Raw genomic sequence first — 14,827 nt, 5'->3', positions numbered from 1 at the left:
CTCTCAATGCGCGCTGCAATGTAAATTAGTCTAACTAACGGAACATTAATCCTCCGTTTTACCGGCGATGTTTGTCACCTTATGTAGGGACAGTGGGGGGGTCACTATGAATCTGAGGGGGTCATATCCCCCCCGTCCCTAGTGCCATCTGCGCGCATGGGGTGGGGGACGTGGCATCACGATGGACAATGATATCGTCCATCGGCACAACCCTACTACAGTACATATACAGACACAGTGGAATTTGAGAACTATTTGTAATCAGTATATTATAGAGTTTTTTGAAGCTGAAAATGTGTCTACCTTCATTCCCATGTAGGTGTTCGTACAGTACCCATTATCAAACTACTGCAGAGACTAAAATCCTTCTTAATGTTAGATTATATGGAGACACGTATGCCCATGTCTGTAACTTTTTTTGTTGTAAATGTTTCTTGATTTCATCCACAATAATTTAACTAAGATGTCAAGAAAGATTTAGAACAAAAGAGGAAATCTAAACTTTTTATATAAGGGTTTTGGAGGCATTATTGTAATTGTTAGTTGTATTGGATATTAGAAGCTGTCAGCAATCAAACTTCACAGGGTTCAAAGTCTCGCCCAGTGTGATTTAAGTGCAGTGCCACAATGCTGCAGTTTAACACCTGCAGTTCAGACAGAGTTTGGTTTAAAGTGAGGGTGGACGTGGCTTCAGCCTTTAACTGCAGCTACAATCACAATGAAAGGGAGCGTTGGGGGATGACATGCACGTGTAGAACTGAAGGTCTTAACAGGCTGATTGTAACAATGATCAAAGCAGCTTTACATTTTTATTCATGGGCCCCTGAAACAGCATATTTTTTCCATATAATATTCTTTTGGCTTCCCAACACATCTCAGGTGTTTTGTGTGTTTAAGTGTCTCTGGAGCTGTCTGCCATTGGGAATCCAAATTTAATGTATTCTTGGTCGTATTTTCTGTTGTGATTGGTGATATTCAAACTGGTCATTGAAATTCTGCATTTTAATTTGACATTTCTTAATTATGTTAGTTCAAACAAATAAGTAGCTGTTTTACCAAAATAAATACATAAAATAATAATAATTTTGATCTAACCATGTGGCATTAGCACTGCCTCCACTGCCCAATAGATGGCGCGCTGAGGCCCACCAATGGGTCGTTGCCCAGCATTTGAGAATGGCTGTGTTTGGTAACACTGAGTTCACATCTTAAACCATTTCAGTCAGTATTTTGAATAAATTAAAAAACTATGATTTTCATCCTTTAATCAGTTGAATGAAGGATCCTCAAAGAGGTATTTCTCATATGAATCAATGACTTAATGTTAATGGTGTAGCAACTGCAGTATCAAATATTTCAACAAATAAACAACAAACTATGGTTCACTGCCTATTCCTCTAATAAATAAGAAATATTACATTTTCTAAACTGAGTGTTCATTGAGCTCTTAGTTCAACCCTATAGGGTAACATATATTTAAAAATATTATATCTAAAAATCACAGTTGATTGTGTTTGTTGTTTACACACACTACAGTCATGTCAAAATGTTGTCACGTTTAAAGAAAGTGGTATTGTATGAAGAACAAACAACAATTTTCTACTGTAGTTACAGGTTGTGGAAACCTTTTCGACTCCAAATGTTTAACAATTTGTTTTCTATCAGTTAATAAGAATGGGAGAGGATCTAATGTTTGTATTATACTCAAGTTAAAAACAAACAAACACACATGTACTGTATATGTGATTATATAATAAAATACTGCCAACAATTTTCATACATGAAGCTTTTTTTTTAGGAGACGCTAAAAAACATCAGTCAATTACTATGAAACACCAAACAGTAATAAAGTGTATTTAAAAAACAACAGTACTGTATAAATAATATTTCATATATTTGGTTGTTCATTCTGAACCACACATTAATAATCTTTACAAAAAAGGTTTAAGGTTTTATGAACTTTTTAGTTGAGACAAACTACTTCTTTATCTGTCTAGAGACAGAATAAATGCAGTTTCACTTTTTTATAAATGCATGCAGACCTTTAAGTTCGACTGTTTTTAGATGAGTCACTGTGCATTGTAAAGTATTTTATAATGTCAACTGGAGATCATTCCTGTTATTTATGCATTTCATTTGCACTCACACTTTCGAGCTGTTTATACCAATGACGCCTACAGTTTAATTAATAAGACTGGTTCAATAATCTCTTTGGCCTCTGCACAGAAAAGAAAAAATAAACTGTAAACTGTAAGGAGGTTGGTTGTCAGTTTATAACATTTGTTAAAACACACAAGAAACAAAAATGACATTATTAAACCAAGTGAACCAAAAGAGTTGTAGGACAGACAGCTAAAGAATGAACTGAAACTCACTAGAAAGCTTCTTAAAGTTGAGTGGAGCTGCAGATTCAGGTGAGCTTCTATGAGCGACCTTTCTCACACTGTCGTCACATTGTCATCTGATACATTATTATAAAAAATACTAATTATAGCTGCTTTAAGGTGACGCAAATGTGTTGTTAGGTGTTTGATTATTAGACAATTGTGCATTTCTGCTGGGTTTTTTCTTCCTTCTTTTTAATGACTTTCATGATCACAAATTCATTCAATTTGCCGAGCAGTCTGGATTGTTAGTTTTGTATATTCCACATGGAGGAAGTCCCCCTGAAGGTCGTACTATAGGAAACATTTACGCTTTGAAACTTTCAAAATCTTACTAGTGCTACAGTTTTAAAGGTTTCATTTATATGTTGGTCCAACTGAAGAGTCTTTCACTGCAACCTAATTGATATTAGGAAGTCTGTGACAAAATTTTACATTTTAACTTTTCTATAATTTGTTCAAATTTCACCAGAATATTTGTTTGACATAAGAAAAGTTATTATCTGACTTGAAAATGTATCAAATCGGAGCCACGACAACACTGAAGTGTGTGAATATAAATGTTTCTGTACGTTTTCATTGATATCAAAAGCAATGTTCACGTCATCTTTGTCAAATTTATTTGGCAGAAAAATAACATTGGTTGTAATTTCGTAATAAAAAATGAATGAGCAACAACAAGAAATGTAAAAAACAGATTAGGCAGACATGTTTTCAATGCTGCCGTGTTCAATTGTGATTTTTTTTTTTATTTAAATTGAAAAGCTTTTTTTGTTCATTTCAGTCTTTTGCTGAAAATGTGCCTTATTGTGAAAGGAAATGTGAACATTCACAATGGTAAACATTTTTCCTGATGGTGGTTCTTTAAGCAACCACATGAATTTTAAAACTTGATGTTAAGATGAAAATGATTTCAAATTCAAGTATTAAACAATAAGATGAATGAAACATCTACAGAAACCCCTGCAGCTTGCTTGTTTAGTTAGATATTTAATTTTAAGATTGACAGGATTTTGACCGTTTCACTCTCATATTTTCTCTATTGAGACATGGTCTTCCTTGTAAATCTGATAATTATCACATAAATATTCAACTACACAAAATATTATTAAAATAAATGAAGGTAAGATTTCCTATGAATTTAACCCATTTTGTAGATTTTATCTGTTTAAAACTCACCTGTTCAATAAACAAAACAATGTGAATAAACGACTAATGGCTGATATTAACTTACTGGAAAAACCTTAGGTGGTAGATGGAAATATAAGTAAGTGGAAATGATTCTGAAAACTACGTATGTGGCTATAAATTTAAGCTTTCTTTGTCCTACCAGATCACCCTCTTCTTCCTCCTCTCTCTTGGGTTCCTTGGGCTCGTCATCCGGATTGAAGTCTTCCATTTCAACCTAATAACAGACACATATGTTAGTTTGGCTCAGTTACTAGTCAGGCCTGCCATTGGCGACTATTTCAGTAGCAATCCAGCTCTCTCTCCACTTTCTTCCAACACTATTTTAAAAATAGTTGCATCCTGGGCCAGCATGGCGAAGATGATTGTGATTAGCTTAAAGAACTACAAATGAGTCCACACCCCCCCCAGACAAGAATGATAATTGGTTCAGCCAGAACCACAGCACTAAAACAAAGTGTGTATATATGAAAGACTACTCGGTTACTGATAAAGGTAACTATGATATTATGAGAACATGCGCTAAAGACCACACCTCCTCTATAGCAGCATCCTGAAGCAGGGACCGGACATCCAAGCGCACCATATGACGCGGCGAAGGCTCCCAGTTGTTGGACATCTGTGTGCAAAATGTTCCATTAGAATGTGTATGTTTTATGTATGAGCTTTTTTTGACTTCACTCGTTATAAATGTATCTGAAAGTGCTAACGGCTTTTACAGACCTTCATTATATCCTTAAGCGTACGCCCATGGACGTTTCTCTTTGTACAAGTCTGAGTGTCTGCGGTGATTTCAGCCACGTACACCTTGAAATAAGAAAAAACAAAAACCTCTTTAGCACAGGGTTGATTGGAGTAACATTTTTTTTTTGAATCATTCATGAACACAACTCACCTCAAAGCCTTTTGTTTTGGCTGCACTCCAGAACTGATCGAAATGTTTAACCCTGTCATTAATAGTGTCTAAAATGATGAAGGGGAAAAAGCCATCATCCAGAGTTTTCTTAAATGTTTTAAGCATGCTGCTCCGGTAGGTATCCTCCATCTCGGGCTCATACTCGTACTCAAGAACCTGCAAGAATATATTTTTTTGTATTACATTCTTTCTAATGTTTACAATAATAATTGATGCTGCTCTCAGATTGTGCACTTTGGCACCACTCTGTTATTGCTGCACGTCAGACACACCTTGGTTTTGACCCTCCTCCCTGTGTCCGGGTCCTTCTCAACTTTCTCAACCTCCGTCATGAAATAGTCGTCCAAAACAAGAACTCTTGGAGGTGCACCACCACAATCGACTTCTTTATCCTGAATAATGTCAACAAGATTTAAAAGCTTTTCATATTTCTATTATGTTAGAAAAAGTTGTAACATTCATTGATGTCAAAAACATATTTTGGTGAGGGTTTATGAGCTGTTGTTGTTAAAGTTTAGTTACAGTAAATTATAAATAACACTATGTTCCACTTACCCGTATGAGTTTTGCAACATGGCTTTTTCCACTTCCTGGAAGCCCTCTCATTATGATGACAATCTGTTAAAATACACCACTTGAGTACTCAATATTATACATCTAACAATATGATATTGTTACATCCTGAATCATCACAGCAGTAAGTAGTACCCTTTCAGGCCGCGATAATCTGCCAGGTGGTTTGAGGATGTCGTCGATATTTTTGATTTCTGGCTTCTTCTCGACTCGTGGGGGTGGCTGAGGTGGAGGTGGGAGGGGTGGTGCAGTGGCAGGCCCTCGGTCCTCTTGATAACTTCTTCTGTCCACTGTATGATATTAGTTGAAATTAAAAGTATTTCTCTGAATGGGATTTTTTTTTTTACCCGTTATAGATTTACTTTTACTGGTTGCAGATTGTTCTTGACTACACCCTCTATCAAGCAACAAAGGTCATTTTAGTAAATTAGAAATTCATTTATGACTTAAGTCTGAACTGACTTAAGCGTGAAACTCTACCAAACACAGGTGAAGTATGTGAACACACGTCTGTTAACAGATGTAGGATTGAACATACCGTAAGGTGAGGAGCTATGGCCGTAACGTTCAGACCCGCTGCGGTCAAGACCAGAGCGCTCGTACGGAGGTCTATCGTAGCCAGACCTTCCATAATGTTCTTCTCGATCACGACTTCCACTTCGCTCCTTTTCTCGAAGCTCCCGCTCTCTCTCTCTGTATCCTGAGCGTAAAGGATGCGCCAGTGGAGATCTACACAGAGGAGGCACATTATTACGTTTCATTTCGTCAAACAAAAATTTCTTGTTTCAAACTGGCACACACTAATGACTAATCACAATGTATAACACAATGTGATAGTACCTTTCTTCAACCACGGACTGTGTGCTTGAATCAAAAAACAAAACAAAACAAAGACAAATAGAAAAGAATATTACATATGGTTGGAAGCAGTCCACTTCCCCATAGTTCGGAAAAAAAGGATGTTAGAGCCATTGAGGAAACACGTTACCTGTCATCTCTTTCTCTTGGGGGATAGCGCTCCCTCTCATATCTTTCCCTTTCATATTCAGGAAGCTTCTCTCGGTATAATTCCCTCTCTCTACTATACTCCCGGCGGTCCATGTAAGGGTCGGATCGTCTTTCATAATACGGGTCTCTGCCGTAAGGATCTCTGGGACCAAGAGGTTCTAGGAGAATGAAATAGTTCATCAATGAACAATGGTTAGAAAATTGCAAGAGCAAGCTCTATTTAAGAGGAGAAAGATAAGAATTACAGGACTGAAACTCACCTTTTTCATAGCCCCTGTCGGAGGGCAGTGGGTCAGGCCTCAACACAATTCTCTCACCATAAGAGATCCGCTCAACGGTGGCTCCAGGCTCTGAAACATTGAGCGTTAATGTCACCAACAAAGCCCTACAACTTGACCGGTTTCATCTGTTAAAATGTGTTGATCTTTGCTCATACCATGCCCGTGCCCATAATCCACAGTCTTTGGCATTACTGTAGGTGTGGGTGCAGCAGAGAGAGATGACTGGTAATCTGTGGCAGAAAGCTTACTATCCCAAGACGCAGACTCTGTTACAGTTGTCTTTGCAGCTGCAGTCATGCCCTAAGGATGACAGATTTGTTAGGATACATATACAGTTATATACAAAATGACAGAGTAAATGATCTCCATTCTTACAGAAATTGACTCTTACTAATGGGGCTAAAGTATTACTAGATATAGATTACCTTCAGAACATTCCTGACTTCTGGTGGGATCTCCAAACCAAGAAGACCTGCAGGAAGCTCAGGCAGGATGTCAGCTGATGCAGGTTGAGGTTCAGTACCAGGTGTCTTCCCCTCCTGCAACTCCCTGTAGACATACAAAAATATAAGTTAAGTTCACCTAAAAGTTTTACAAAATGTTTTTGACCATAAAGTAAAGTAAGTAAAATAAACAGACTCGTTTTGGCATTTTGCAAACACTTGAAACATAGAGAGAGCCTATCTGTGGGATGTTTTACATGCAAATTATTAATGGGCCTCCTCGTTACCGCGTCGCTCACCGGCTGCTGTGAAAACATTCAAAACGTGAGTTGTATTTCTCGGGCAACTTCATAAAACAAACTGCTTACCAACAAAGTAACGGAACAGACACATACAGCCTGTATATGGACAGAGGAGCAGAGAGAGGCGGGGGTGTGGCAGCCAGTGTGTGAGACAGAAGTATATGTGTGCATACACTATAAACATAAGGCTTTAAATAGACCCAGTGATTGTGATCGGTATCAGCCGATACTGCTTCTAGTGATCGGCCTTAAAAACCCTGATCGGAGCACCCTTAATAAAACAGCCATTCACTTTGATCACTGCAGTATGCAAAGGCATGTGGGCTGAACTTGTTGACATTTGTGGATTATTTAAGCAGCACCATTAATATTCAATTCATCTCAACTGTTTCTGGGTGGCAGAGGTGAACATTTCAAAACCTAGGCAAACAATAACACTGCAATCTGCATAGATAGATTCCTCTAGATAAGTCAGAATGTAATTTGTGTGAACCTCGCATATAATGTATTAACCAATGATGAAAGCCTCAAAGTTACCTTATAAGTTTAAGCTCTTGAGCCGCTTTCAAGATGATCTCATGCTGACGCTGGGAGAGAGCAAGTACATTTGCTCCGCTTGTTCCTTGTGGATCACCTGAACTCTCTGGCAAGTTAGTGACAGGTGCAGCAAGGGGTAAAGATGGAGGTTTATCCAAAATATTCTCTTCCCTGTGCTCTTCATAGCGACCTCTGCGATCCTCATAGTCAGCGGGATACCCTCTCTCTGGTGGTGGAGGAAGTCTTGAAGGCCTATCCCATTCTGAAGATGGTTGTGGTGGGTATGGTGACTCTTCCTGCCGGTATGGAGGCTCATCCCTGTATTCACGGATTCTAAGTTCACCTCTTCCCCTGTCATGCTCATCATATGGGTGCCCTCTGTCTCTTTCCTCTAGCCAATGGCCATCTCTGTAAGGCTCTGGCTGTGGTATGCGAGGGGGAAAGTCCCTCTCAGGAGGAGCACGCTCTCTGTCCCATTCGGACTCAAAGTACTTGGCCTCATGCCGATAGTCGTCAGGAGGATAGTCCTGTGGTGGCCGCCAGCGATACCCGTATTCCCCGTGACCATAATCCTCAACGTAACCCTCATTATATCCCTCTTCATATTCCTCATGTGTTGGAGCTGGCCGCCACATGCCTCTAGCCATTCCTCGACCCATAGGCCGCCTTCTTATTCCCCCCCTGTCTATTATCTCATGTGGAGGCGGCGGAGGGCCTCTACCATGTGGTGGCTGCCACTCCAAATCTCTCTCCATCCCTTCATCGTACAATGGCTCCTCCATAGGATCCATCATTTCATGAGGTGGCGGTGGCACGCGATGCCTGCCTCTTCCTGCGTCAGGATGCATAGGATGGCTATGTGGGTCATGTCCATGGTACATGGGGTGCCTTGCTGGATCCATTTCGGTATCATCTGTGTCCATTCCATGACCTAATGGCTCATGATCCATTGGCCCATGTGGTGGGTGAGGGGGGCGTCCTCGTCCTTGGTGCATGAAACCAGGATGGCCACGTGGGGGACGACCCCGGCCAGGTGGAAACGGGGGTCTCATGCCTCTCATTGGTGGTCTCCTTTCTCCCCAGTAAGGATTCCCTTCCTCTGAGTACTCTGCTGACTCAGGTTCTTCCCAGTGTCTGTCCATTGGCTCTCCTCTTCCCATAGGTGGTCCTCCTCTACCCATAGGTGGTCCTCCTCTTCCCATAGGTGGTCCTCCTCTTCCCATGGGGGGTGGTCCTCCTCTTCCCATTGGAGGTGGTCCTCCTCTTCCCATGGGCGGTGGTCCTCCTCTTCCCATTGGTGGTGGTCCTCCTCTAGCCATAGGCGGCCCCCCTCGGCCCATAGGCGGCCCCCCTCGGCCCATAGGCGGTCCACCCCGGCCCATAGGCGGTCCACCTCGGCCCATTGGGGGGCCTCCTCTCATCATTGGGGGGCCTCCTCTCATCATTGGGGGACCTCCTCTTCCCATAGGGGGTCCTCCCATTGACTCTTCATAATAGTCGTCGTCTGTTGGGAAGTGATGTTCCTCTGGCATCCACATTTCTTCAGGGGGCACCTGCGATTCTCCACCACCACACTCCTCATATGAAGGATCTTGCCAGTGATACTCTGCCTGCTCTGCTGGCATCCCCAAGTCCTCTTGAGGTGGCATGTAGTCATAAGACATTTCTCCCATCTTCTCCCCCATTGGTCCAGTGTTCGGTCCACTGAACTCCCCGCAGCCCTGGCCACGTCCTCGTCCATGCACTTGGCCTGGGGGCTGGCCTCGTCCCCTACCAGGAGGAGGCCTTGGAGGATCTGTTCTTGACTGTATTGGGCCAGAAGCTTGCGGCTCCTGTTGGATTCCAGGGGGCTTCGGAGCCGGTGGGGGTTTGCTGTTTGTCGATGGTCCATCTGGTTTGAGGGGATTTTGTGCAGCAGTATTTTTTGGTGCTACAGTAGAAGGAGTAGTTATGGGCTTGCTGTTAACAGGTTTGGGCTTTTCACTGCTGTTAGGCGCTTTATTGCCATCAGGTTCGGCAGGCTCTGAGTTTATTTTTAATGTCTGAGGAATGGGGTCATCTTGGACAAAAAAGCCATCAGCTCCTAGTAAGTTATCATCTGTCAGGTCTACAGGCTTGGTCTTCTTATCGGTTTCTGATTCACTTTTTTGTTTTTCAGATTGTGGCTGCCCAGCGGATTTTCCTGGAGTCTTAGAGTCAATACTGGCAGGTTGTTTAGTGGCTAGTTCTGTATTAGGTGGGGGACCTTGCTGTTGTATTTGTTGGGGGACCGGTGGCCGTTCAAAACGAGGAGGGGGACCAGGGTGCCGTTCAAACCTAGGCGGCTGCCCAAACCGAGGTTGGTCAAATCTTGGGGGACCATCAAAACGTTGCCGTGGTTGGTCAAATCTGGGGGGACCATCAAAGCGGTGCCTCGGTTGGTCAAATCGAGGGGGACCATCAAAGCGGTGCAGTGGCTGGTCGAATCTTGGGGGCCCATCAAAGCGCTGTTGTGGCTGGTCGAACCTTGGGGGCCCATCAAAGCGTTGCTGTGGCTGGTCGAACCTTGTGGGCCCATCAAAGCGTTGCTGTGGCTGGTCGAACCTTGGGGGACCATCAAAGCGCTGCTGTGGCTGATCAAATCTAGGGTTGTTTCCACTGGAAACAGAAGGAACAGAAATGGTAAGAAAACATCATTATTAAAATAAGCTTTGATTTTGAGAAACTCAGTGATTAATTACTTAATTAATTAGCTAAATAGCAATATAAAACATGACATAATGTAAAGATGAGGTACTGTAATTCATAATTTCAATAGCTCATCTGAATTCAATACTGATTTTATAAAACATTTTTTCTTTGGAAAATCAATTGCAACATACAACTGTCACAATTTTTTATCTAAAATGCCAATCGCAGTACAATGCCTACTGACCGTGGACCTCTTATGCTGTTGAAGTTTGGTGGCTGAACACTGGGAGGGCCTGGGGGTCTGACCAAGCTGGCAGGGCCACCTCCTCTCACAGGGGGTCCAGCAGGCGATTCTGAATTCTGCCCAAAGCCAGTGGGTCGTGGACCTTCAGATCTGGGACCAGCAGCAACAGGGGAATGCTCCACACCCGGTTTTACTGACTGCTGCTGTTTTTGTACGTCTTGTCCAGGGAACTGGCCATATTGTCCGATCATCCCACTATTATACTGGCTTGACGCAAATGGCACCATAGCAGTGAGAGCCGCCACCCTTTCTTGAAGGTGGGCATTGGTGGCATTCATCTGCTCCTGCCACTGCTTCCATTGGTGCTCATAGTCCTGCAGTTGGTCTTTATGAGGATAGGTCTGGAACTGTTCATACCACAGAACGAAGGTGCGGTCCCAGTCTTGAAATAAAGCCGTAAACTGCTGATGTTGCATTTCATAGTGCCTCAGCTGCATCTCAGGAGACATTGACTGCAATAAAGGACAGTGAGAAAATGTTTTATTTTTGGTTCAGGTATTATCATATATGCACATATAGAACAAAGAAATCACTTTACTTTTACACTCCATGTAAAAATGAAAACTTATGGGTCTCACTCTTATACCCTCTTTTGGTTCCACTAAACATACTATGCTTTTTTTTTTTTCACCTTTCATTTCCTGTACAGGTCATCTTTAGACCAGGGAAAACAACCAGGAAGAGACTAGCTGTCAACAAAACTACCATTTACATACCTGTAGGTTTGCAGGTTGCTGAATAAGCTGTTGGTATTTTTCCAGGATCTGCTGAAGCTTTTCATGCTGTTGCATGAGAGCCTGGTACTGTAAACCTGCTCTCTGCTGCTGCACCTGTTGCCACTGCGCTGCTGCGGCCTGTAACTGCTGAAGGCGGGCGGCCTCTTCTGGGTCTTGTGGAACCTCGGGCTGTGAACATAAACGAGGCCAGATTAGAGCAAAGCATATTTTTGTAACTCAAACAGAAAATCTCTGACATAACTGAGGGTAGTTTGTGATGGAAAGGATGACAATTTCTTTAGATGGATGCAAGACACTACTATGAACATATTTTACATTCAATTGGTCCAACAGGACTGGGCATCAAAGCTCAATACTTCTTTAGTACTGCTCACATTGTTTCCATAACACAAAACAAACAAAGTTGTTAAACAGCTTTCTGTGGCTGTCACAAAATGATGGTATGCTCATTTATTGTCATTATACAATTTATTTATTTGGTACAGTTTCCAAAACACACATTGGCACAGATACTTAAAAAATCATTCCCAGTCATTTGTACAAACAAAAGTAGGGTAAAAACATATACATAAGTGCATTAATTTCACTTCCGTAATTTACACTGGGGATCAGGGATTATTATTATAGTTTTATAGATTATTATATAGATCATTATCACCATCACAAGGGGAAAGATGAATACATTTCACACATCGATACCATGGCATCACAAGAACTGGGGTATCTATGGACATGATGGTGATGGAAGAGTGGATGGTGGGACTTACTGTGTCTGTAAATGTAGGTGATTTTCCTACATTTTCACTCTGTAAATTCATGCAAACAATATAAACAATGTTTAGATCCAGTAATAATCTACTATCTGTCGTATACTTATCTAAAACCTGGTTTGTTCTTAGAGGCTGTTAAATACAGAACTAACAAAAAAAAAAAGCTATACATTGCAAAAAGCAATAAACAGTAATAAAATGATTAACAAGGAGGTGTCATTTATTTCTGTACAGAAAAACTGTAAATGAGTCAAAAGAAAAGATACGGATCAGGTGCTTTAAAACAGCCAGTAAATATGAGACTCATTCTTCTCCTTTACGGATTTACAGAATGATCTTCAGCACTGTAAAGTGTATTGTGTATGCAGAAACAGCAATCACCATAGAAGCAATACATATTATGGCACTGCTATAATGTTTTTAGTCCTGTGAATTAAGAATATTTTATCACAACAATTAAAACTGAAAAAAAGCACCCATATCCTGCAACCAATGATGTAACATTGTTGACAGTGCGCTGAAACAGTAAAACAAGACCGATACATTTGAAAATGTTCGGTCGCTCACTACAGCAATCAATTCCCTGTCAAAACATGGGGCCCACATTACCCACAATGCAACTCAACCACCAACAGTTCAGTCGGAGATTTGGGCGTGTTATGCTAGCTGAGCGGCTAGCCTCAGAATTCAATGTGTAAAAGTAGTTGAACATAAACAGCTGTGTAACATTTTAAGAATTCTTACCCGTATGTCGTCTGGAGGTGGAGGTGGTGCTGGGGGCTCCTCTTTTGGAGGCGGTGGAGGAGGTATGCCTTTAGGTGGTTCTGATGGAGGGGGGGGAGGAACCGTTTGGCCCGGGAGCGGTGGGGGCGGCATGGGTCCATCACCCTCTTTCTGATTCTGTTTGGCTCTCTCTTGCTTTAACTTCTGTAGGTTTTGAAGATGTTGTTTGTACCAGAGTTGCTGTTGCTCCTGAGTAAAACATTTACAAGGACATGTGTCAGACAAAACACATAAGGAGCCCTTGTCGTTTGTTCATTTGTACACTTACTGCAGTCCAGTAACTTGCACACAAACATACTGACACATGTCCTTTACAAGCCCTGACTGAACCCTGTTCGTTGTACTAACAAATCTACATTCAAGCACTTTCACTCATTACCTACTCTTGGATTATGAAATTATTTGTTGATAGTCTTTGATCACAGGGAACAACACTTGAGCATCAATCTTCTGCAACAAAGTTCAGTCAGTATTAATATTTGGTATATTTAACAGCTGGTGCATAAACCAGCAGACATTAATACACTAAAAAAATAACTCTTATTAGTCCTGATCCATTTCCTGCAGATACTTGAGACATTCCTAATTCCCACTGCCAGTGATCATGTGTTTGAGACTTTGGTAGTCTGGATTAGAAAATATTATCCTAGTTGTACTGGTTCAGCCTGTGTATGATTTAGTTCCATACTCTCAGATGCCATTATCAGTTACATGGTTTTCAGTTGTTTCCTCACTTCTCTCCCACTGTATCATAAATGCTGGCTGGACATTACCTGCAAAGCTAATGATTTGTCGTCTTCTGTCGAGGCTGGAGGTTTGTTGTTGGCCTCTTTGGGAGCACTGTTCTCCGGGGGCTTTGTTGACGGGGGCTCTGGAGGGGGAGGACCCGGCTGGGGATCGTTGGGCTGCGGTTGCGGTGGAAGTGGAGGAGGCTGTGGGTGACCCTGCTGTGGGTGACCCTGCTGAGGAGCAGCGGGGGCTCTCGCCGGCTGACCAGGAGTCTCGTCTTGTTTATAAAACGACGGAGCCCCAACACCACTTTCTGAATGTCCTGGTCCTTCTGGGTGCCACTGTGTCCCTGAAATCCCACCTGAGTGAATACCGCCGTAAGCATTAGCGTTGCTGCCGTGATGTAACACAGACTGGAGCTGTTTCTGGTGCAGCATCTGCAGCTGCTGCATCTGCTGGAGGTGTTGCTCCTGCAGGCTGGAGAACAGCGAGCCGCTGGATGGAGCCTCGAAGCCGCCGAACCCCGCTGCCGGGCCGGCGTGCCCTCCTCCACCACCCGGCTTACGGGGCCCAGGCGGGGCTCCATAGTTTTGCGACTGGGGTCCACCAAAATTTCCCCAGGAGGGGTACATTATCAGAAGGCGAGGATGTGTACACGGCCTTTGTGCTCACATACAGCCCGAGTGGCTAAGCTACGAGCTAAAGCTGACCGATAGTTAACGTTACACAGCCATTTCCTGACCGGGCCAGGCCGCATTAAACACAGATTATAAAGGTCACACCTGTAGTGAGAAACAGCTCTCTGTTGGCGAAACAAATGTGCAAGTTCAGCCTTGTGAAAGCATGTTACAAACACGTTTAGAAACAGTGGTATCGATGAGCCGCTGCTGCCTCACTTCAACACACCGAGAGCGGAAATACGTCACGTGTCATCGGTGACCGCTTCCGGGAGCGCTAATATTATTATTTTAAAATTATTTTATTACTTTAAAAAATGCATTCTATTATGAAAAAACTTTAATTCACAAATTCAATTTTTTTAAACAAAACCAATTATTACTTTTTTTAATTCAAGGCTTTACGTATTTGTTACACAAAAAACAAGTATATATTAATAATAATAGTATAATATAATATAAGTGTATATATATATATGCACTTTCCTTTTGTATTTCCCTCTGCAAGATTGAATTGTGATTATA

The 14,827-nt window shown here is 42.1% G+C and overlaps 1 protein-coding gene across 2 annotated transcripts in view; it reads right to left on the bottom strand.

Moving 5' to 3' along the window:
* The window catches only part of ylpm1 (YLP motif containing 1), a 24,569-nt gene extending 10,031 nt beyond the window's left edge, over positions 1–14,538 (bottom strand). Inside the window, exons 1-18 of one of the 2 annotated variants that reach the window (XM_035678507.1) lie at positions 13,670–14,538; positions 12,858–13,085; positions 11,323–11,511; positions 10,547–11,058; positions 7,633–10,269; positions 6,776–6,899; positions 6,506–6,650; positions 6,330–6,419; positions 6,050–6,227; positions 5,902–5,925; positions 5,600–5,790; positions 5,197–5,351; positions 5,044–5,106; positions 4,761–4,880; positions 4,468–4,644; positions 4,296–4,379; positions 4,108–4,191; positions 3,715–3,789 (exon numbers count right to left, since the gene is read on the bottom strand). In XM_035678507.1, coding sequence (XP_035534400.1) covers positions 3,715–3,789; positions 4,108–4,191; positions 4,296–4,379; positions 4,468–4,644; positions 4,761–4,880; positions 5,044–5,106; positions 5,197–5,351; positions 5,600–5,790; positions 5,902–5,925; positions 6,050–6,227; positions 6,330–6,419; positions 6,506–6,650; positions 6,776–6,899; positions 7,633–10,269; positions 10,547–11,058; positions 11,323–11,511; positions 12,858–13,085; positions 13,670–14,257 — 5,664 coding nt within the window. In that variant the 5' untranslated portion in view covers positions 14,258–14,538. The remainder of the gene's footprint in view (positions 1–3,714; positions 3,790–4,107; positions 4,192–4,295; positions 4,380–4,467; positions 4,645–4,760; positions 4,881–5,043; positions 5,107–5,196; positions 5,352–5,599; positions 5,791–5,901; positions 5,926–6,049; positions 6,228–6,329; positions 6,420–6,505; positions 6,651–6,775; positions 6,900–7,632; positions 10,270–10,546; positions 11,059–11,322; positions 11,512–12,857; positions 13,086–13,669) is intronic. The other variant, XM_035678508.1, reaches the window with a different exon arrangement.
* Positions 14,539–14,827: the final 289 nt, after the last annotated feature.

The sequence above is a fragment of the Morone saxatilis genome, unplaced genomic scaffold, assembly GCF_004916995.1.
Source record: "Morone saxatilis isolate NCDOM2014 unplaced genomic scaffold, NCSU_SB_2.0 Contig7, whole genome shotgun sequence".
Taxonomy (NCBI): Eukaryota; Metazoa; Chordata; class Actinopteri; family Moronidae; genus Morone; species Morone saxatilis.
This window is presented reverse-complemented; position numbering and strand designations above follow the sequence as displayed.